General features: G+C 58.6%; 3 protein-coding genes across 4 annotated transcripts in view; 1 reads left to right on the forward strand and 2 right to left on the reverse strand.

Moving 5' to 3' along the window:
* The window catches only part of LOC308067845 (immunoglobulin superfamily containing leucine-rich repeat protein-like), a 142,327-nt gene that overhangs the window by 37,897 nt on the left and 82,030 nt on the right, over positions 1–22,400 (reverse strand). The gene's annotated exons all lie outside the window — the stretch shown is intronic.
* Positions 27–11,441, forward strand: LOC308066697 (uncharacterized protein). Its single transcript, XM_080394292.1, has 17 exons — positions 27–1,123; positions 1,996–2,114; positions 2,189–2,292; positions 2,518–2,695; positions 2,788–2,908; positions 3,306–3,397; positions 3,580–3,722; positions 3,997–4,086; positions 4,178–4,281; positions 8,129–8,644; positions 9,100–9,218; positions 9,303–9,406; positions 9,616–9,793; positions 9,870–10,175; positions 10,369–10,505; positions 10,582–10,671; positions 10,745–11,441. The coding sequence occupies exons 1-17, from the start codon at positions 728–730 to the stop codon at positions 10,867–10,869; spliced, it is 2,922 nt and encodes a 973-aa protein (XP_080250418.1). The 5' UTR covers positions 27–727; the 3' UTR covers positions 10,870–11,441.
* Positions 12,350–22,166, reverse strand: LOXL1 (lysyl oxidase like 1). 2 transcript variants are annotated; one of them, XM_080397352.1, is made up of 7 exons: positions 20,763–22,166; positions 15,508–15,616; positions 14,374–14,511; positions 13,883–14,039; positions 13,702–13,797; positions 13,389–13,504; positions 12,350–13,040 (listed from the first exon to the last, which is right to left on the reverse strand). In XM_080397352.1, exons 1-7 carry the CDS (start codon positions 21,826–21,828, stop codon positions 13,034–13,036), a joined length of 1,689 nt encoding a protein of 562 aa, XP_080253478.1. In that variant the 5' UTR covers positions 21,829–22,166; the 3' UTR covers positions 12,350–13,033. The 2 variants fall into 2 exon arrangements, with proteins under 2 accessions (XP_080253478.1, XP_080253479.1); XM_080397353.1 differs by lacking the exon at positions 20,763–22,166 and adding an exon at positions 19,648–20,720 and having other exon boundaries at positions 15,508–15,701.

Genomic DNA, 22,400 nt, shown 5'->3' on the forward strand with positions numbered 1-22,400 from the left:
TGCTGAAATCCCAGGAAGCACAAGGAAACACAAGGAAACAGGGGTGACCACGTCAGTGCGGATGCCACCATGCAGAGTCTGGTCCTGCAGGACCAGGGATGTGGTTCAGGCCAACCCATGGGGATCTCCTCCACGAACCTCCCTTTTCCTTTTATCCTGATATGAATTTAAGTTTCCGCTTCTTCCTCAAAAAAAATCAGCTTTTGCTTGGTAGTGAAGAGTCCCCTGCACCCTGGAAATGCCCCGTTGCCCTTGATGTGAGCAGCTCCATGAGAACCATCAGCACCTTTGAGGAGCTGGGGACAAGGACAAGTTTGAGCACATGAAGAGTAAGTTCCTTGGGAAGGTGTCACCTCCACACCATCCCCCAGCTGCAGAAGGGCCCCATGATCTAGAGGTGGGACATATGGTCTGGAGGTGGGACACGTCTCTGGATCTTACAGAGCTAGCTGGTACCTTGAACAGGAGGAAAAAAAGCAGTTGGCTGCACATCAAACTCATCACATCTCCCAGAGGGAGACCTCCCAAGGGACCCAGTCCAGCACCTCGTTAGCTCATTAGAGCCCACCAGGATGGGTTCCCCAGGGAACTGAGTGCTCTCAGCTGTTGCCAACTGCCTTTATGGGAGGTGTGCCGCTCACCTGGGTTAGGAGCAGCTGTGGGAGATGTGGGCTATAAAAGGTCCCTGGGCAGCAGTTGCTCCTTGTGCTGGACCCTGGTAGGCAGGATGAAGTCTGGCAGCAGCCTGGGGTTTGCTCTTTTCTGCTGGGTTTTTGGGGAGGTGGTTGCTTACAACCCCTGGGGCTTCTTTAGAGGGGAGGCAGAGCTATGGCGGTATGGAGGGGATCTTTCCTTGGGACAGCCCCGTGCTTTCTCCCAGCCCTGGGCATGGGTGGATGTGTCCCAGCTCCAGGCTGTGGCCCCGCTGCACCCCGTGGCCGTGCAGTGCCAGGAGGCGCAGGTGGTGGTCACGGTGCACAGGGACCTCTTTGGTACGGGGCGGCTGGTCAGGGCTGTGGAGCTGACCCTGGGCTCGGCTGGCTGCCTGCCTGTGGCCCCGAGTGCTGCTGAGGGCACCGTGACCTTCGTGGCTGGACTGCACGAGTGTGGCAGCACCCTTAAGGTAAGGCGGGGGGGGGGGGGGGGGGGAGCAGCATTCCTAGGGTTGGGGGGCTGCCTCTTGGCTTGCACCTTGGTGCCTTGGGGTGCTGACTGGCAGGGTGTTGCGGTGTAGTTGGGCTCAGGGAAAGGCTCCTAAGCCTTCCCTGGAGGCTGAACATCTCAGTCTGCTTTTCAGGGGCAGCAGGAGCTTTGCTGGGGGTTGTGTGAGGTGGGAAGGGTAGGCAAGAGGCAGAGAAATTGAGCTTTTCCTGATGAATACAAAAGTTATCTAAATCTTCCAGGACTACTTAAGCTGGTGCTGCCACCTCCAGGGTGGAGCCCAGAGGAGCTGATGCTGGGAGCCGCTGCACCAAGCCAGCAGTGGATGCTCACCTCGGGAGGCACCCGAGTGCTCCTACTGCTGCTGGGGTGTAGCGTGAAGCTGCCTCACAGAGAACTGAAATTTGAAGTGGTCTCTCCCCTAGGATAGGCTTGGGCTCAGGAGGGTGAGCAAGCGACCCCCCCACCGCCATACTCCAACCAGCAAATATCTTCATTAAATCCCCCTGAGCAGAAGTCATCCTCTGTCCTGGAGGGCAGACCTTCTTGTCTGTTGTTCTGGGGTACAGGAACTAGAAGAAAAAAATAATTAGCTTGAACACCTCTGTGCGCAGCTCGGCTGAGCAGAGGCAGTCCTGGGAAAGGCTGGAGCAGCTTCCCAGTCCTGAGCATCCCTTCGGCAGGCTGAGCACCACTCCCCTGTCTCCACTACAGATGCTGATGGCCAGAAGAAACATCCCGGCACTCTGTGTCCAGGCCTAAATGTGCTGCTCTGTGTGTGGCCAAAAGAACAGGGCTCTTAATGACCGGGTAATGTGTCTTGTCTTTCCCCAGGTGACCCCTGATGCTCTAGTGTACAGCACGAGCTTAAATTACAATCCAGTTTCTGCTGGCAACCCTGTCATCATCCGCGCCAGCCCTGCCATGGTTCCAATTGAGTGCCACTACCCAAGGTGAGCTGATGTGCAGGGATACGGAGCAAACCCCACTCCTGCCCCAGAATTTAACTACGGGCATCTCTCCCCAGGAGGGACAATGTGAGCAGCTACGGTGTGAAGCCCACCTGGGCACCCTTCCACTCCACCCTCTCTTCTGAGGAGAAGCTGTCCTTCTCCCTGCACCTCATGAATGGTAGGTTGTGGGTCAGGGTTGTCCCTGGTGCAGGGCACCCTGGGCTGGCCATGCTTCCACTAGATGCACAGGTGGTGCTGGTGTTGCCCCAGGGCTTCTGGAGCAGCTGGGGTTTGGTACAGTTCTGGGGAGTGCCCTTGGACCTGTTGGGCTTCCCTGGGTGAAAGCGGTGAAGGACAAGCTGGCTTCCCATTCATGAGTACCTGCTGACCTCTCTCCTTCCAGATGACTGGAGTGCTGAGAGAGTCTCCACCGTATTTCGGTTGGGAGAGGTCCTCCACTTCCAAGCTGGTGTCAACACCGAGAACCATGCACCTCTGAGGCTCTTTGTGGACAACTGTGTGGCTACCCTGACCCCGGACAGGAGCTCCTCTCCCCAGTATGCTTTCATTGACTTCAGTGGGTAAGAGCTGGCTGTGCCCTTGCTTAGAGGTGCCTTTCTGCATGCTATTGATATCTGACAGTGAGATCCTGCTGGCCTTTGCTTTCGTCTAGGTGCCTGGTGGATGGGCAACTGGATGATGTGACCTCAACTTTTATATCCCCAAGACCCAGGCAAGATGTGCTTCAGTTTGCAGTAGATGCATTCAAGTTTGCAGGAGACTCCAGCAATCTGGTAAATACTTTCTAAAGCAAGTGGATTCTCTTGTCTTAAATGGAGTTATAGCCTCGCTCCGTTAAGGTTAAGAAAGTTCATGTGGTTTTTTGTCTAGAGTTACATTCCCAAGGCAACTGCCTCCTAGCAATGTAGGAATGAGGTCACCCTGTATTACTGGTTCTGTGTCATGGCCCTCTGAGCCAAGGATCTTCCTTGGAGACCAGTACTGACACTGGCCAGGACAAGCCCTCCTGATCACCTTCAATAGCTGAATGTTAAGGAGTTTGAAGGAAATGGAGGGGGCTTGAGTTGCCCTGGGGAGCTGGTAGTCCCATTGGAGACCACCTCCACGGTGCACAGGAAAGCCATGAAGGTGAAGGACAGCCTAACCCTCTGTTCTGCCTGGCCTCCCCAGATCTACATCACCTGCCACATGAAGGTCTCCCTGGCTGACCAAGCTCCAGACCCTCTGAACAAGGCTTGCTCCTTCAACAAAGCCAGCAGCCTGTGAGTGTTTGAACAGCAGCTTGCCCCGGGGTGAGGGGCTTGGGCTTTGCATCTGGTGTGTCACTTTCTAGGAAGGTGGGGCTGGCCATCTGGGTGGGCGGCTCTTGGCCTCTTCTAGGACATCTCAAAGCACGTGAGGGGTTCCTGCCATAGGGTGGGCTGCTCACCAGGCTGTCTTCTAGCTGGACTCCTGTGGAAGGCACCAGGGATGTCTGCTCCTGCTGTGAGCTGAGGAGCTGTGGCTCAGCCAGGCACTCCAGGAGGCTCTATGCTCCCTCACAATGGCAAGGAGGACGCGTCCGGAGAGAGCTGCCCTCCCAGCTCGGTATGTCTGTGCCCTTCGGGCTCTGTCACCATCACGGATGGAGCTTTGTGCAACCTGGTCTAGCAGAAGGTGTCCCGGCCTGTGGCAGGGAGGTTGGAACTAGATGATCTTTAAAGGTCTCTGCCAACCCAAACCATTCTGTGATCATGGTCACTTGCTCAGAGCTGGGTGCCTGGAGCTGCCTTACTACCTGTTGGCTCCTCAGTGCTAGTCCAGGACTTGGGAGAGCTAGGTGTTCAAATAAGCTTGAGTGTTCAAAGGTCCTCCCTTTCAGATTCTGTGATGAAAGAAGCAGATGTTGTGGTTGGACCTCTCTTCATCCACAGCTGGCAGGACCACCCAGTTAGGAGGAAGCCTTCCCCAGGTAGGGTGAACCCAGGGAAGGTGGATGGCTTGTGTGGCAGGTCCTGGCTCTGGCCCATAACCACCCCTTTACTTCTCCTTCCTACATGCAGGTCACTTGTGGATGGTGTTGGGGCTGGCTGCGGTTGCTGGGTTGGCCATCCTGATTGTCGGTGTCCTGGGAGCTCTGGCTGTCTGCTGGAAAGCCAGCAACCCTGTCTAAGTCACTGGCTTCAACTTTTCTAGTCTGTCCAAGAAGAGAATAAATGGGAGGACTGTGAGGCTTGGTGGGGAGACCAGTCTCCCTAGAGGTGGACAAATACTAATCTTCATGCTAACTTGTACCTGTGCCTCTTTGCCTCCCTAAACCCAGTTTAGATACCTCATTATGCTGAAGCCTTGTCCTCAGCAGAGCTTTGTACAGTCTTGCATCCCCATGAACTCCTCCCTGAGCACCCAGCTGGGAAGCGATGTGGGGGGGAAAAATAGCCACCCAGATGCTCTGTTTTCTTGTCTGTAGAAGCCTGGAGTTGTGTTTAGCCCCAAAACCTTTTACCTTTCTGTGGAGCTACTTGGGTCTGCTCCATACTGGTAACTCCTTACTCAATAAGCTAAGAGTTTAATAAAACTTTGATCGTTCTCCTCCTGCCTAAAGCTGTTTCTGGGAGAGAAATCAGGCTTTGCTGGGTGAGGAAGGGAGCATGACTTGAGGGCTGGTGGGTTGGACTCTTCCTGGGACAGGCAGGAATTCCAGCGCCTGCCCCAAGGACTGTTTACACATAGTTATGTGTAACAAGCCTTGGCTGAAATGTATAAACAGTCCTCGGGGCAGGCGCTGGAATTTCTACTCTTGCTGCCCCCTCTTCAGAAAGGGACTTTCTGATATGTCAGAGTCATGCTTGCACTTTTTTCCCCCCCTCCCAGTGCTGTGAAAATTTGGGCTCTTCTGCTTAGCAGTGTAGCTGTAATGGGGCACAAACATCTTGCCAAAGCAGAGTCCTGCTGCTCGCAGTAGCTGGGAGAGGTTCCCGCTTTAGGCAGTGGTGGGAACTGGGTGAACTGAACATCTCGGGATGCAGTGTTTGTTTTCAGAGCTAATTCAGGTGGCTGGGTTCATGGAAAACAGACATGTGAGGCGCTGGGGCTTGCTTGCTTGCTGCGTGGCTGTCTCTTGAGCTGGTTTTACAGGGAGCAGGAGGACTTTAACAACCTCTTTGCCTGCTCCAGGGGAGCTGGGGCAGTGCTCTTGGCTGGGGGGGGGGGGGGGGGGGGGGGGGGCAGGAAAGTGGTGTCCTGTCTTTGGGTGTCATTCAGCACCCTGAAGACCCTCAGCCAGGTGTTCTCTGATAGATGTTGCCTTGCACAGAGGTTCCTTTGGTACAAGGTGCCAAGCTGGACTTGGGACTTCAGGTCACCTAAACTACTGTCTCAACCCTTCCTTTGCTGTCAGTTTGGCTGCTCACAGCTCTAAATGCAAATTTTGAGGCCCTCCCTCATAATTAAAAATTAGTTTTGGCTTGGGTCAGGGAGCTGCACACTGAGTTTAGGCTGCAGTGGTCAGTGCAGCTTATTTTCTCATCCATATAACCTGCTTGTTGCTAGGAATGTTTTGCAGCAAGGTGGGATGTAGGAGCTTCTAAGGGGAATAGCTGGGAGAAGTCTTCACTATTCCCTGGGAGCTGTGAGCTACATGGTTTTGGGGCAGAAGGGAGAGGAAGGGCCATGGAAATGGGGATGGAAGGGGTCTCAGAAGGTCTCCAGTGCAACACTAGATGTGTCAGCCTGGTGCTGGCCTGGCTGAGGATGGCAATGGCTGTGGGGGAAGATTGCCCCAATCCTAGGGCTGCACAACCCTTCGGAGAAGAAGTATTTCCTCGCTCAGCCTGAACCTCCCAGACTGGGAGTTGTGTTGATGTGTTAAATCTTTGCATAACTGATTTCTTCTTGATCAGCATCTTTTCTAGATGCTCAGTACCCTGACCATCCCTTGGCACATGTGTTCTGAGCTGGCACTGTCTCTCCGATGAAAACCCTTCTCCATGCCACTCAGCACAGCTGGCCTGCAGCTATTCAGCCAAAATACTTCTGCTACCTCCAGGAAGGGAGACATCGGCCAAATCTGGTCTGTAAGGGAGCTGGGGGATGGGGAAACGCTGGCTTTCCCAAGCAGCCATCCTGCTCTGGCAGCTCCTGCCCTTTCCTGGGCAGCATCCCTGGCTCCAATGAGGCTTAACAGCAGCACTGACTGTGCCATCTGATGAGAGGTTTTTTACTTGAAAGCACATCTCATTTTTCCTTAAAACTTCTTGTTATAAGTCCCCCCATTGTACAAAAGAGAAAAACACTGGGGTTTGTGCTTGTCTGGTACCCTGGGACTTTCTGATCTCTGCCTTCTCCAAAAAAAAAAAACCTCATGCTTTTTCCCAACTGTGCTGGTCCATAGCCAATGTGCTGTGCTTGGAATAAAGATGGGACAGCTGGTCCTGGCAAGGGCTAAGCTGGGAGCAGAAATCCCCTTTTTCATAGAGAAACACCTCTGCTCTGAGTCTGGGTGTGTGACCCGTGAGAGGGATTTATTCTCCTGCTGGGATCAAGCCCTGGTACCCAGAGACCCACAACCTAACCCCAGAGCTGGCTCCTGAGCTGCGGCGCTATGGGGTGAGACCAGGCATCGCCTGTGGTCCTTGCAGCCAAGGACCCAGCCAAGCAGTGATGTTCTTCCCCCAGGAGGGGGTCAGCTGCATATTTACTGATTCAGCATCGTGGGCTGCTGTTATCTCCCTGACGCATGCACTGCGCTCGGTATGCTGGAATCCCTGGCATTTCTACACAAGTGCCAGCCTCAAGGTATTTTAAACATGGAGGAGAAGTCCTGGACTTGCTGACAGCAGCAGGGATGGGGAATTGGCTCCTGGGAGAAAGGCAGAAGTTTTTTTGCTGGCCCATAAAGCTTTACACGGGTGTTTTTGGGGGTTGTTGTCAGGCACAAGCTAGTACCAGCTCCAAACCTGGTGTGATTTTTGCTAGGAGCAGGCTGGCCAACACCTGCCCCAAAACTTTCTGTTTCTTTTTGTTTTCCCAGAAATGGCACAGCTTCTCCAGCTTGAACATCCAAACCAGAGGCTTTCTACTGTCCCTAGAGCTTGCCAGGGGTATCTCAAAAAATAGAGAGGGATTTGGGGTATAAAATGGAGCACCCCATGTATGGAGTCTATGGGATGCTTGCAGAGCCCTGGTAGGGGAAAAGTGTTCAAAAGAAGGGACAGAAACTCCAATAGTGAGGCTTGAAAACATGTCTGGTTTATTTTTAAGCAGCTTTCCCTGTTGTCCAGCTGTGACAAGCCAGGCAATGCCCAGCCCTGCTTGTGGGGGGTGGGATACAAACCAGGGTGCTGTGGCACGGGTGGAGCGAGTGCTTTGCCTTCAGCTTCTTATACCCTGAGCCCGTTTCCTTGAGTGCAACAAAACAAACACAATGGAAAGAGCTGGAGAAGGGCAGGAGAGATGAAAAAGAGAGGTTGTAGTGCTGCAGCTAATGCCCTCGCTGCCGAGGCTGAAGCAGGGGTGGTTTGGCCCAGGCTGAGAACGCCCACACTCATGTCAGGGGTGAGGGCTCTCCATCAGCTGCTGCTGCCTGAAAGTCCCCATGCTGGCCCTACTGAGGAGCAGGGGGATGTGTAAAGTCCCCATTCAGGCTGGAGCTGTGAGTGCGTGGGCTCCCCAGCTGCCCCAGCACATCAGCATCTGAGCGGAAAACCAAAGTCCCAGGGGAAACAATGGCGCCGGGCAGGGATGGTCCCCATGGAGGGGATGGGAAGCACCCGGATTGGGATCATGGATCCTGTGCTCCCTGCCGCTGTCACCTCCCCAGCAGCCTTGAAAAGCCCCTTATCACCTTATAACCTAAACAAGTCTCTTTGCACCAGTCTCCCCGTCTCCGGCTTCTGCTGAGTTTTATAAACAACCTTCCCCAAAGAGGCTGACAAGGATGTTTTCTTTTGCCTTGGGCAGCCCAGGAACAGGGGGTCCCCACACCCCGGGAATGACGGGGTTGTGCCTCCCCTCTCCCTGCACCTATGAGGGCTGGCCTTTGGGTGCCATTGGTCCCCAAACGGGAGACCAGGGGCGGACGGCTCCTGCTCCAAAGTGGATATAAAGGCTGGAGGAGCAGCCGCAGCTCTCTGTGCTGGGATTTGCTGGAAGAAGGCAGGATGGGACCCGAAAGCGGCTTGATCCTCACTCTTCTCTGCTGGGTGGTGGGTGAGGTGGCTGCCTACCCACCCTGGGATTTCTCTTGGGGTGACCCAGCGAGCCGGGGGGTGCAGGCAGGCCCCCACACCTGGTCCTGGATGGAGGACCCCCAATCTCGAGCCATCTCCAGCCAGCAGCCGGTGATGGTGCAGTGCCAGGAGGCTCAGCTGGTGGTGACGGTGCACAGGGACCTCTTTGGCACCGGCCGCCTGGTCAATGCAGCTGACCTGACGCTGGGGCCAGCAGCGTGCAAGCATTCCTCACTGAACCCGGTCCACAACACCGTCATCTTCACCGCCGGCCTCCACGAGTGTGGCAGCATCGTGCAGGTAAGTCCTTCTCCCTGCGGTGCTTCCCGCCGGTAACCCCCCTGGGAGCATCTTCAGGCTGCGGGACCGTGCACCGGCCATCCAGTGTGATGCTGGGGGGAGCCCTGTGTGCCAGGCACAGAGCCCCATCAGGGACCAGCCTGGGGGAAGGACAAGTGGCTATTTTCCCCATACTGGAGTATTTTTGCCCTACAGCTGCTTTGCCCTTTCAGCTGGAGACATGCCGACGGTGCAAAGCCCCCATGTCAGGCCCATTTCGCTCACATTTTGGCCCATTAGGAAGTTTAACTTGCTGAGAATGAGGCCGGGCTCCTTCATCCTTTTTCCACCGGCTTTTCCCCCCTTTCTTTGGATTTCCCCAGCATTTCCCACTTAGGAAAGGGTGGCTATGTGGCTTGGGTGTGGTGGGAGGTGGGGTGGCCTCTTTGACAGCTTCTCACTGTTTCCCTGCCCAGATTACGCCAGATTCCCTCATCTACCGCACACTCCTCAACTATGACCCCAGCCCTGCCAGCAACCCTGTCATCATCCGCAGCAACCCCGCCGTCATCCCCATCGAGTGCCACTACCCCAGGTGAGGCCTCCCCATCCTCAGTACCCCCCCAGTCCCTGGGGACCAGCACAGGGCTGTATCCTGATGCACAAGGTCCTTGCCCAGGAGGGAGAACGTCAGCAGCAATGCCATCCGGCCCACCTGGGCTCCCTTCAGCTCCACGCTGTCAGCAGAGGAGAGGCTGGTGTTCTCCCTGCGCCTCATGAACGGTAGGTGGGAGGCCATACAGGCCTGCAGACAGGGATTTTCCACCCTTTTCCCAGTGTGGGGAACTCAGGGACCCAGCACCCCACTGGGTACACCAACCTACCCCATGCCAAACACCAGCACTCCTGCTTTTGGGCTAAGCTCTGGTCCCATGGACACTTGGGGACAGTCAGAGCCACCCCCACCTTGTCACCGCGGCACTGCCTTGCAGAGGACTGGAGCGCTGAGAGACCCTTCACCGGTTTCCAGCTGGGTGATGTCCTCAACATCCAAGCAGAGGTGGGCACCGAGAGCCACGTGCCGCTGCGGCTGTTTGTGGACAGCTGCGTGGCCGCCCTGAGCCCCGGCACAGAGTCCTCACCCCACTACACCATCATCGACTTCAACGGGTGAGCCCCGGGGACCCGCCTGCAGCAGTGCTGGTGGGGGGCTCACTGGGATGCTGACCCTCCCTTCCCACCTCAGGTGCCTGGTTGATGGGAGGTCAGATGACACCAGCTCTACCTTCATCACCCCGCGGCCTCGGGAGGACATGCTGCGCTTCAGGATCGACGTGTTTAGGTTTGCAGGAGACACCAGGAACCTGGTAAGGCTGCGTGTCCGTCCCCCTGCCAGCCCCAAACCAAGCTGGTGTTCCCCACCAGTGGGTCCCCACCTCTTTCCGTTGCCCTCCCCACAGATCTACATCACCTGCCACCTGAAGGTGACCCCAGTGGACCAAACCCCAGACCCCCTGAACAAGGCTTGTTCCTTCAACAAAGCCAGAAACACGTGAGTAGCTGCTGCACCCTGCACCGGGATGTGGCACACCTGGGTAGGTCCCCACCAGCACCCTGCAACCCAGCACAGCACGGGTGTCACGGTCACCCCCATGATGGGGGTCATGGACCCAGATTTAGGGGGGGCATGAATGCTCCATGGGTGCCATCAGAGCTCTGGTGATGATGCTCCCACCCTGCTACAGCTGGGCACCCGTGGAAGGCACCCGGGACATCTGCAGCTGCTGTGAGATGGGCAACTGCGAGTCCCCTGTGCTCTCCCGGAGGCTCAACCCCCTGGACCAATGGCCCAGCCGCCGCTTCCGCCGCCATGATGCCAACGGTAAGGTCCCCATGGGGATGGAGGGGACACCCTGGGGTTGTGGGACATGCCCACCTCATCACTCCTTCCTCCCTAGGGAAAAAGGCTGAAGCAGACGTGGTCATCGGCCCTGTGCTCCTCTCGAGGGATGCAGGCGCCGTGGGAGAGTGGCAGGAGGAAGGTCAGGGTGAGTCCCGGCGGGCTGTGGCCCCATGTCACAGCCCTGGTGACAAGCGCTAACAGCCTCCTTGGTTTTGCAGGTGGGGTGAAAGCGGTGCCCAGTGTCGGGACAGGGCTGATCTGCATGGTGGCCGGTGTGGGGCTGGCCGGCGTGGTGCTGGCTGTGAGCATGGGGCGCAGGAGGTGTGCCCGTGCCTTGGCCTGAGCGCAGGGCGAGAGCGGAATAAAGCCTGGGAAGGACAAAGCGTGTCCGTGCTGCTCCTCTGCAATGGTACCCTGGGGGCGGGATGGGGCTGGGTGCCCTGCTGGAGAGGGAGCATCCATCCCTGGCACGTGGCTGTGGGGGTGCCAGAGCCCCCCAGCTCCCGGGGAGGTCCCTCATGTCCTCACCTGGGTTTCGGACCTCTTTGGGGCTCAGCTTTGGGAGCTGCCCCACTCATGGGTGACACGGGAACAGTCCCCTCGCCCTAGAGGGATCCCAGTTGGGTCCTCTGACCTCTGGCCACTGCTCCTGGGGGGGAGGCTGAGCCTGGGGTGGGGGACTCGGGCTCGGCCAGGGAAGGACCCCAGCTCCCTCGGGAGGGCCCTCCTGGAAGGGGACAAGTGACAGCCCCGGCACTGGCACACCCCCCCCTTGGGGGCCACACGCCCGAGGTAGGGGCACTCCGATCCGGTGAGGGGCCACCCGCCGGGCACAAGCTGGGGGGGGTCGGGGCTGCCTGTGGGGATCCGAGCCCGCCCGGTGCCGCCTGCGGGGCGGGGCAGCTGGAGACGGTTGGCCGTCTGGGGGGGCGAGAGCCGGGGGGCAGCGGGTGTCGAGCAGGGCCATGGGACCCTCCGGCAGCCCCGGTGCCGCCTCTGTCCCCAAACGGCCGCGGGGCCGAAGCGTCCGTGGGGCAGCCGGGGCTGGGGGGAGGCAGCCGGGGCTGAACCCGAGCTGGGGAAGCCGCGGGGGTAACCGGGGCGGCCGTCGGTCGGGGCTGAATGAGCCGGAGGGTCCGTTAGGGCGTCGGGGTGGGCGCCGGGGTGCCCCTCAGCCGGAGCGTCCCTTACCTCGGGCGTGCGGCCCCCGGAGCCGAGCTGCTGCCGGGCCGGGGCGTCCCTTGGCGGGGCGGGGGCCGGGGCTGCCCCGCTGCGTCCTGGGGCTGCGCGCCTGGCAGCTGCCCCCGGGCCGGGGGGCTCTTCCCGGGGAGCACTCGCGGAGCCCACAGCCGCCCCGAGACCCCCCGCAGCACCCCCGGGCGGGGAGGGGCGGGAGCGGCCCCGGGCGGAGCCTGGCGGCGGGCGGGACCCGCTGGGGACAGGAGGTGGCCGGGGTCGGGGTGGGGGCGGTGTCGAGGAGAAAGGGGGAGCAGGGGTTGGGGCGCAGGGGCTGACGCAGGACTGTGGCTCCCGAAGGACAGGGGATGTCACCAAGGGGGTGGCCGTGTCCCATGCTCCTTCCCAGGCAGGGCAGGCGGAGGAGCCCTTGGGGTGTTTTGGGGAGCGCAGCCTTCCCCGCCCTCCCCACGTGCTGTGCCCTTTGCTCTCCAGCGTTAAAGGACAACGTGGAAAAGTCAATGGCTTTCCCTTAGGTCACCCTTCGGGAGGGACCCCCATCCCATTCCTGGACTGGGGCCATCCTGGGACATCCCTCCTTTGTGGGCCGTCGTGTGGCACCACGGCCTCAGTTAAACACCGAACCCTCAAAAGCAATGTGTTTTAATGATTTCTGGTTTTAAAGCTTGTGAAAATAATAATAATAATATTAATAACAATAATAATAAACCAAGACTTCCAGTCATCTCAAGGACTCCCTCCCTATTCTTAAAAGCCAAACAAACGGAGCGAGCCCCTGTTACAGTGACGGGATTTCCAGCACCTTTGGTCCCAAAGTAATCAGAGCATCCCGGCATGGCAGCCGCCTCGAGAAGAGGGGTTGAGCATCCCTGCCAGGGCAGCACCTCCAACTCCAGGCTGTCTTCTTCCCCTCCTGGGGAGGCGGCATTGCCAGAGACACCCCCCCAAAAATGCCAAAGGGGTTAAAGACTACAGAGCTCTCTATTGCTAATATGCGATTTACATCATTTATACTGCCGTTTATGGGCCCCTGCCTTTATTCCAGCTAAACCTCAGCATCAGTTTCCCTTAGGAAATGGAAAAAAACCCAAAGGTTAAAGAAAAGTTAAGTATAAAAAAATATTTTGAAGAGTCATTCTCGCTTCCCCTCCTCTTAACGTGAAGAAATGTTTTTTGATTTGGGGGCAGGGGGGGCTCGAGGAGCTGCTGATGGGCTCTGGGGTATCCAGTGGGAAAGAGGAGCCAGCTCAGGCACTTTCAAGAGGGGGTCAGAGGCTGGAGCAGGTGACGTCCCTCCGGCCCTGCTCCCATCAAGATCTGAAAGAAGACAAAAAAAAAATATCCCAGGAGTTGGGGAATGCGCTTAGGAAGACATTTAAAAACGTTTCAAAAGCAGAGGGGAGGTTCTTTTGAAACTCAGCTTTGTTCTTCCCCAGAATAACAAGGAAATTCAATATAAACACCCCAAAAGGGAGCAAGACACGACCCCCACCTCCACCGCTGCCAAATCCAGCTTTTTTTTCTAATACTCACAGAGAAAACCCAGATGCAAGGGAGGAAAAACAGAATTAAACCACTTGGGTCCAACCCCCATCTCTGGGTTTTTTTGAAGCTGAGGGAAGAACAGAGGAGAGATGGACAGAGGACAGACCGACATCTCCTTACTGTGAAATCTTGCAGTTTGTCGTGGCGACATAGCGTCCGGTGTAATGGATGTTGCACCTCACCACGTTGTTGGTGAAGTCCGACTCCAGGACAATGTATTTGGGGTTCACTTGAACCTAAAAATGGGGGAAAGGGGAGGAAAAACACCCCCAAAAATGAGTAACAGGGGAGACGAGCAGCCCCTAAACCCATGCTAAAGGGATGGCACCAAAGAAGGTGCATGGTCCCGAACTTCATGGTTGAGAAGATCCCAAGCCAACCCCAAACCAGTAATGTTCTCCCCTAAAAAATCTCCCCCAACGATCCTGGCCACCTTTAAGACGTAATTCCCTGGCTGCACATCCGTAATATCGATCCACTGGCAATCGATGTCGGCGTTGTAGGTGTCGTAGCAGCCTGGGCTCAAGCCCTGCAGGTAGAAAAAGGGGGTTGAGGGGGTTCTGGGAGGGGTGAACCCTGAGAAGCCCTTGGAACGTCTCCCCCCCCAAACACACCTGGGTGTGGGCTGTGCAGGCGTAACGCTTCAGGTTGCCAAAATCGCAGGTGGTGTCCTCCAGGCAGAAGCTGGCTTTGTGGCCCTCGGCCACCTTCCTCCCTGTGGTGGCATCCAGCAGGTCATAGTGGCTGAACTCATCCATGCTGTGGTAGTGCCTGGGGATGGGGATGGTGAGGGGGTGACACACAGTCAGGGTGGCCCACCTCATGGTGCCGGTCCCTCCCCAGATGTGATTCTGGTGGCTCCCCATCAACTCCAGATCCACACCAGCTTGCCAGCTCCCTCCTTGGGGACATTAATGGCAGGAGCTTGGTGGCTTTAGCAACAAAGAGGCAAAGCAAGGTCACCCCCCACCCCCCACCCCAAGATCTCCAAGCAAAGCCACAAAAATGGGGAAATGCCATTTAAAACAGATTTTAAATGCCATTTAAAAAGCCTTAAAACTGCAGTGCAAAGGAGGGCTGGCGGAGGGGAGGTGGGGACACTCACTGGTGGCAGCTGTGCCACTCCCAGCTGTGCCGGGGCCGGCTGGGCAGAAAGTCGGCTGTGCCCTGGTTCTTCACCCGCTGGGGAAACCGCAGGAGCACCCGCACATCGTAGTCGGTGGCTTCGGCGGTGTAGGCAGTGCTGGGGACATCAGGAAAGGTCAATGCCCATGGCACCCCTGCCCTTGGTCCCAGCCCCGGGGACAAGAGCCCCCCCAGGCGCAGGGCATAGCCTCAGTGCTGGCACCCTGAGGAGGAGAATCCCCAGCAAGTGCCTCTGTAGGGAGGGTTTCCTCCACGGAAAAGGAAATTACGAAAAAAGAATGAGAGAAGAGAAGGTCCCCTGCCTGCAGCACCTGCCAGGCACCTTCCTCTGGGCTTTGCTCTGTGCTTTGCTTCAGACTTGGCTTTGCCCTTTCCTTTGCCGTTCCCTCTTTCCTTCTCCTCTCCTTCATCCTTCTTCCCCTTTCTGCTTCCCTTTCTCCTTTCCTCTTCTTTCGCCTTTGTTTCTCTCCTTCATCCTTCTCCTTTCCCTTCCTGCTTCCCTTTCCTTTTCTCCTCCCTCCCCTTCCCTTTCCTCTTTCCTGTTCCCTATCCTTCCCTTTCTCCTTTCCTTGTCTTCTCCATTCTTTTCCTTTGTCCTCCTTCTTCTCCATACCTCTTCCCTTTCCCTTCCCTCTTCCCTATCCTTCCCTTCTCCTCTACCCTTTTCATCCTTCTCCTCCCCTTTCCCCTTCCACTCCCTATCCTTCCCTTTCATTCTGTCCTCATCCTTCTCCTTCATCCTTTTCCTCCTTACCCTTCCCTCCTCCCTTTCCCCCTTCCTTCCCCTCTCCTCCATCCTTCTTCATCCTCCTCCATCCTTCTCTCCCACCAGCACATCCCTTATTGCCCGCTGGTCCCCCCACCTGCCCACTCCCCATCTCCCCCTTGCCCCAGGACCTCGCTCTCTCCCGTGTCCCCATGTACACTCTTGCCCCAGGACCCCCCTCTCTCCCCTGTGCCCCCATGTACCCCCTTGGTCCAGGACCCCTCTCTCTCCCCACATATCCCCTCGCCCCAGGACCTCCCTCTCTCCCCTGTGTCCCCATGTCCCCCTCGCCCCAGGACGCAGCCCACACCCCGTGGCTGCTCCTACCTGGCCAGGCACTTCTCCTCAGCTGCGCAGCGCAGCGAGTACAGGTGAGCTCGCTGCACATAGGTGGATGCTTGCACATAGTTGGGGTCCGGCACCAAGTCGGGGAGACCTGCCAGGAGGATGGGGACAGCCCTGAAGACAAGGACAAGGCTTGGGGACACAGCAGTCCCTGCTTCGAAGCAGCAAGCCCCGACCTAGTGGGGAAATTTTGCTTCGGTCACCACCACGTTTTTTTAATTTTAAGCTGCAGACGGAAAATCCTCCCTTCCCCTCCCCTTCCCCTCCAGTTCCTGCTGGCAAATCCCAGTCCTCCATTTTCCTACACCGGGATTGCTCAACCCGTCCTCCTGCAAGCAACTATACCCAGCCCCAGCTGCTCGTCGTGCTCGGCTGCCCTGCGAGGGGTTATTGGGGTCCCTTGGAGTCCCCCAGCTCCCACCACTGCAGCAGCCAGAGACAGGGGGTGACATAACCCCCAAAAAAGCAGGGGTGTGTGTCCCTATTTCCTGCCCTGTTCCCTGTTTTCCACCACAAAACAGGGGTGAAAGTGGGGGCTCTGCTAACCCCGGGGCCTCTACGCCATTATCCCTCCCCTCCTCGAATTCCCGACGTTGCCCTGCGCTTGCGGCCAAGCCGAAGCGGGCTGTGGACAGACAGTGGCAGGGATGAGCGGGGGCTGCCTCACTTTCCAAAAGAATTACGGAGCCCAGCTGGAGCTGGCACTCCCCCCCAGCAACACCCTTTCACTCCTCCCCCTCCCAAAGGCTCCTCTGGGACCACCAGCCGAGAAAGCATCCTTACATCTGCACCTCAAGAAGGACTGGGGTGGGGGGGAATGCTCCCCAGGCACTCTGTGCCTCAGTTTCCCTTCTCCTAGCCCTCTGCAAAGTCAAGCCCTGCTCCACAACCTCTGCTTAGCACCTCTCCTTCCTGTGAGCTCACCTGCCTGTCCACATCCCTATGCTCAGCCCCATCTCCCTCCCGGTCTGTCCCCAGCCCCATCCTCATCCACAACCCCATTGCCATCCTCATCCTCAACACCAAACCCCTTCCTGTCCTCATCTTCATCCCCATCCTCATCCTTGTCCTCATCCTCGTCCTCATCCTCATCCTTGTCTTCATATCCATCCCCGTCCTCATTCTCAACCCCATCCTCATTCTCAACCCCATCCTCATCCTCATCCCCATCCCCATCTTCATTCCCATTCCAGTCTCCATCCTCACCCCCATCCCCATTCTCACTGCCATCTTCACCCCCATCTCCATCCCTGTCACCATCATCATCATCCCCATCCTCACCCTTCATCCCCCTTCCCATCCCCACACCCCTCCCCATCCCTCATCCTCACCTCTATCCCCTTTCAAGGGACCAGGGGTCTCCAGCCACACCAGTTCTACCCTTTGCACCCAGTTTCCAGCACAATTCCTTTTTTTCCCCCCTTTTTCCCTTTTTTCCCCCCCCTTTTTTTTTCCACAGGCAAAAAGAACAATGCCTTCTTGTTCCTTGGCCTGCCTTCCCTCGAGGGATCACGTCACTCCTTTGGAGCTCGTTTCCTGCCCTGCTTGCTTGGTCATCGCTGCTGATGTAATACCCAGGGGGGGCCATGCACGCCAGGGGGGAAATTGGGAGAGCTTGGAAAGACTTTTTCCCCCCACTTAAAAAAAATTAATAATGAAAAAAGCAGTGCAGAAAGACCCCTGGGCCCTGTCCCGCTTGCGAGAGGAACATTTGTCATCATTTATAAAACAGCTTTTCCTCCCTGCTGTTGTTTATAATAAATTCTTGTACGCTCCAGAGAGAAACCCGACTCCTTTACCAACGGGGAGTTTTATTTTCCCCCCACGACGGAGCTTGCCCTGGATGGCCCCGTTGTTATTGTAGGGTCTCACGCCTGATTTTCAGCTCAGACATGGCAGCGAAGGGTCAAACCGCAAGCGCCGGCATCGCTGGGGTTAATGAGGTGGCAGGATCGGCCCCACCATCCTGCAAATGTCCCCTTATCTCAGCAGGGCACCAAACTGTCCCCATCTGGGGCTGGCCAAGTCCTGATCGTTTTTGCTGAGCCAGCACTTCTCCACCTCCAGCAAGTCAGGGGGCCTGGCAGCCCCCCGCTATCGCCTCTGAAAAGGGACAACCACAGCAAGAAAATGTTTGTTTTTCCTCCCCCACCCCTTGGCCTGCCCCGGGGAGCTGCCAGAGAAGATTTCCTTCTTATTCACCGTGAAAATTAGAATAATAAAAAAAAAGCAGGCCTGCTCCCCACCGAGCTGTTTGTGCAGGTGTGCTGGGCTTAGCCGAAAAATCCCAGCCCCAGCAGTTTTCAAAGAGGGCAGCTGCTCTGCCTCCCTGTGCACAGTCGTGCTGGGTCCCAGCCCTGGAGAAGCAGGGACCACTGAAGGGGGTGGCTGTGAGCAGTGGGGACGGGGACATGGGGACACCCCCGAGCGACCAAGATGCAACCCTTTGTGTCCCCATCCCATCCCCACAGCATCCCTCCTTCAGCACCTCCTGGTGTACCCCTTCATCCCAGCCCAGCCAAGCCAAGCGCTGCAGCATCCCTCCTCCAGCATCTCCAGATTCAGCCCTTCACCCCCACATCACACTCCAGCCCTGCAGCATCCCTTTTCCAGCACCTCTTGGCACACCTCTTCATCCCCCCATCCCACCCCCACTGAATCTTCTCAAGATCCCCTGTTGGTTGTTAAATGCCTGAAGATGGCAACAAAATCAACCTAAACCCATTCCCAATCCCACAAAAGGAAGACTTTCCCAACAAGATTGTCATCTCCTGGCCCAGGTGCCCCATCCTCAGATGTCACCACAGCCACCACAACTCAAGCTTAGTGGGTACCAAAATCCCCCATGGGATTTCCAAAACCTGCTCCCATTCAACAACAAACCCCAGACAATCCGTTTCCATGAGGGCAAAGCAAAAAAAGTCTGCTGGAGATGGAGAAAAGCAGAGGGGAGGGGTCAGGGTGAGGAAGCCCCCGGAGATGCCTCCTGGGGGTCAGCTGAGAGTGGGGACCCCCAGTGAGAACTGGCACCTTGGTCAAACCCCACAAGGAGGGGCGAGGTATCTGCCCCCATGGCTTAAAAGGACACGTAGGCTTGGCTTTCACCAGCCAAGACCTCCTTTGCATGAGATGATTCAGCCCCTGAGCAAGCCTTGGGTGGCACTTGAGTCCCCTGCAGAGGCTGTGAGCAGGAGACACGAAAACTTTTGGTGTGTCCTCCCCATCTCCCTGCCAAAGCTTGGTCTTCCCCTTCCCTTGACCAAGCCACATGAGATGCTCCTCCCGCACCACCCCCATGGCCTGGCCACTTAAAGATTAGGGCTGGAAGCTCTCATATCTCAAGATGTCTTCATTGGCTGGTTTGGGTGGAGGGAGGCAGATGACCCACGATGCTCACACAAGCCCCAGTAAACCCCCACACATGCCCCAATAAAGCCCCTCATAAAAACCAGTGGGATCTAATTGCTTAATTAACCCTCCAGGTGCCCCAGCGAGGGGCCAGGAATGCCGCACATTCCTGGCAGAGCCCGGTGGGATTAGGAGGCTCTTAAAGAGCTTAGGCGCATAATTAACATCTGATTCGGCTTTATAAAGTGTTTTGACTAATTAAGAAACCTGCCCAAAGGGTGGCCCTGCAGGTGACAGGCTTGGAGGTATTTTTGGTGACCCCCAGGGAGGTGACAGCTTTCCCCAAACAAACTTTGGTTGGAGAGAGCAGCAGGTGACCCGGAGGAGAGGCCAGGCAGCAGGGTGGCTGCAGAGAGCCACCTCCCTGGGCTGGTGGGATGATCTTTATTCCCTTATTTAGATTCATTAAGGAAAAATGTAAAGGAGGAGGCTGGGGGCTCCTTCACCGGGAGGTAGGTGTCCCAGTGGTGGGCTCATTGGCTAACAAGGGTTGTCCACCCACCTGTGGGCAGCCCAATCCCCCTGGCAGAGCCACAGCCCCATCACCTCCTGGCCCAGCTTCCAGGTATCCTTGAAGGACACAGCCTTTGCCAACAGGAATAAGATAAGCTTGGCAGGCATCTTCCCATTTCCCTCTGTCGCCTCATGCCATCTGCAGGGCAGCTGTCCCCAGACATCCCTCCCCAGAGACACGGGACTGCCAGCATCCCTCACCCGGCAGAAGCGGCTGCTCCTGGCAAGGTAGGCAGAGATCTGGAGGAAGATCTTCTCTGCACAAATTCTGTTCCCAAGCTCTTTCCCACACATTTTCGGCGGGGCTGGCCGGACCTCAGGCTGACCCAGCCCGGCTGCTCTCGCTGTGTTTACTCACTTGCACGCAATGGGGCAGGGCTGGGATAAACGCTTCCCCCAGTACAAACCCTCTGGGATGGGTTTTTCTCAGAAACTAGGGATGGGGCTGGATGGGTTATGGGGTCAGACAGGTCAGAGGCTCCAGCTGACATGGGTTTCCCAAGGGACAGGCAGGGAACAGATCCCCCAGGCTGCTGCTCCTCACGCCCTCCAGCCTTGCTTCCAATTTCACCACGGAGCAAAAACACTCTTGGCAAGCCTCAGAGAAAAGCCACAGGATTTCATCAGGATCGGGGTCAGTAGGACGTGAAATGACGGCGTCCCTGCAGCAACCTTGGTCCCCTGCTGTGGCCGGCACAGGGAGGTGATGGGGTGACTGGCCCCCAGTGAGGCAGGACAGATCCAGCTATGAACTGAGCGTGCCCTGGCACAGGGCACATGGCCAGGATGGCCCAGGACATGGCACTGTCCCACCCCAGGAGCACGGTGTGTCCCCAGTCCACGGCACACAGCCACCCCATGGATGCAGGATGACCAGGGACATGGCATACGGCCACCCCAGGAGCTGGCATGACCCCAACCCACGGCACACAGCCACCCCACGCAGGCGGGCTGGCTGGGGACACAGCACAGACCCACTCCACAAAAATGCAGGGTGACCTGGGACATGGCACAGCCCCAGCCCAGACCCCACTGGGACTTGCTCCTTCACACACCTTCCCTTTCCTCCCTGTTTTTCACCACCTCAAACATCATTCCCAAAATATGTAGCATCTCTAACAGCCCCTTGGTGGCCCCTCTGCCACATTTGTCCCCATAGCACTGGGGCAGGCAGCATCCTTGGAGCGCAACTGGCCCCAGACACATGCAGAGGGCTGTGCCCTCGGGGACACCGTCTCCCCCAGGTGATGGAGCACCCAGGGCACCATCCCACCCCGGGGAGCTGCCACCCACCCCGGGGTCCCCCCCAGACTCACCCCGTCCGCCGTGGCTGGGCCTGTAGACGCTGCCCACGCTGACCCGGGCTTGGCTATCTGGGACGGCCTGCGGTATTTCGGGGCTCCTGGCAGGCAGGTAGGACTCGGGGCGCGGGACCCCGTAAGGCTCCAGCGCCCGAAAAGGCGGCTGTGGCTGCGGCTCGTAGGGGGGGTACTGGCCCCCGTACCCAGTCCCGGGTGCCTGCAGGTTGTCGGCGGGCGCGATGCCCTGCCCGGTGGTCTGCTGGCTGGCATACGAGTCCGAGCCGCCCTGCTCCGGTGGGCCCCCCGCGTCGTGGTACAAGCTGTGAGAGTACCGGCGGTCCAGCCCATCGGCCGGCTGCGGGGCGGCGGGCACGTAGGGGCGCTCGGCCGCCGGGTAGTAGCCCTGGGCTCTGTAGGGGCTCTGCTCCTCCCCGTAGTCCTCGTAGCGTGCCCGGGGCTGGAAGGGGTACACCACGCTGGCACCCGCTGCCGCCGCCGCCACGGCCGCCCCGCCGGTGCCGGTGCCGGTGCCGGTGCTGCGGTAGTAGGTGTACGCCTCGTCGTACGCCCGGGGCGCCTCGTAGGGCTCGTACTGGGGGGCGAAGGGGAGCTGGGGGTACGCGGGCTGCCCGGCGGAGGCGTAGGCGAAGGAGGAGGCGGAGGAGGCGGAGGAAGGCTGCCGCAGGCGGCCGGCAGGCCGGGCCCGTTGCGAGGGGGTGCTGTCGCCCACCGGCCCCTCCCGCCAGTTTTCGGGCACCTGCCCGAAGCCGAAGGGGTGCCGCGTCTGCCCCCGCACCGTCTCGGAGCCCGGCCGCGGCGGGACGGCCGGTGCCTGCCGCCGCACGCTGCCCGTGCCGCCGGTCACCGCTCCCGCCAGCAGCAGCCGGTTCCCTCCGGGTCTCTCCTGCCCCGGCGGCACGTACTCGGCGCCGGTGTTGAGCAGGCTGTACACCCGGCCGTTGTTCTCCCACTGGATCAGCTGCCGCCAGGGCTGCCCGCCCGCCTGCTGCTGCCCGCCCGCCAGCAGGCACAGCCCGCAGCCCAGCGCTGCCCACAGCCCCCACGCTGCCCGCCGCGCCATCCCGTCAGCGCCGGCCCCGGCCCCGCCGCGGCTCCCCCAGCGCCCGCCGCCCAGCCCCGGCGGAGCGGCTGCCGGGGCGGGCGGAGCGGCTGCCGGGGCGGGCGGAGCGGTTCCCGGGGCGGGCGGAGGGGCTGCCGGGCCGGGCGGAGCGGCTCCCGGGCCGGGCGGAGCGGTTCCCGGGGCGGGCGGAGCGGCTGCCGGGGCGGGCGGAGCGGTTCCCGGGCCGGGCGGAGCGCCTCCCGGGCCGGGCGGAGCGGCTGCCGGGCCGGGCGGAGCGGCCGCGCTCCCCGGCGGCGGCGGCGGGAGGGGAGCGGAGCGCGGGGGGCAGCGGCGCCCCGGGTCCTAGGCACCGCCTCCGGCACGGAGCTGCCCTCCTGGAGTGGGGCGGGGGGGCTGCGGGGGGCTCCTGCGCGCGAGATGCTGCCACTCGGCGTCAAACGCTGCGCTTTCGGGGGCTTTACGCCTTTTTTTTAACCCTGGAGTGATTCACGCCTTCAGCTTTGGGGCGAACGCTGCGGGGTTTGGCCCCAGTACCGCCTGCCGCACGCATCCTGCCCGCCGGGCGCCGGGAG

This window comes from Falco punctatus (assembly GCF_963210335.1).
Source record: "Falco punctatus genome assembly, chromosome: 7".
NCBI lineage: Eukaryota > Metazoa > Chordata > Aves > Falconiformes > Falconidae > Falco > Falco punctatus.

Excerpts from the sequence above, each read along its gene's own strand:
- LOC308066697 (XM_080394292.1), top strand. The coding sequence starts at position 728 with ATGAAGTCTGGCAGCAGCCTGGGGTTTGCTCTTTTCTGCTGGGTTTTT. Across the intron at positions 8,645-9,099 it reads AGTGTGGCAGCATCGTGCAG|ATTACGCCAGATTCCCTCAT; the intron begins GTAAGTCCTTCT and ends TTCCCTGCCCAG. Across the intron at positions 9,794-9,869 it reads ACCATCATCGACTTCAACGG|GTGCCTGGTTGATGGGAGGT; the intron begins GTGAGCCCCGGG and ends TTCCCACCTCAG.
- LOXL1 (XM_080397352.1), bottom strand. The coding sequence starts at position 21,828 with ATGGCGCGGCGGGCAGCGTGGGGGCTGTGGGCAGCGCTGGGCTGCGGG. Across the intron at positions 13,798-13,882 it reads CCTGCACAGCCCACACCCAG|GGCTTGAGCCCAGGCTGCTA; the intron begins GTGTGTTTGGGG and ends TTCTACCTGCAG. Across the intron at positions 13,505-13,701 it reads CAGGGAATTACGTCTTAAAG|GTTCAAGTGAACCCCAAATA; the intron begins GTGGCCAGGATC and ends CCCCATTTTTAG.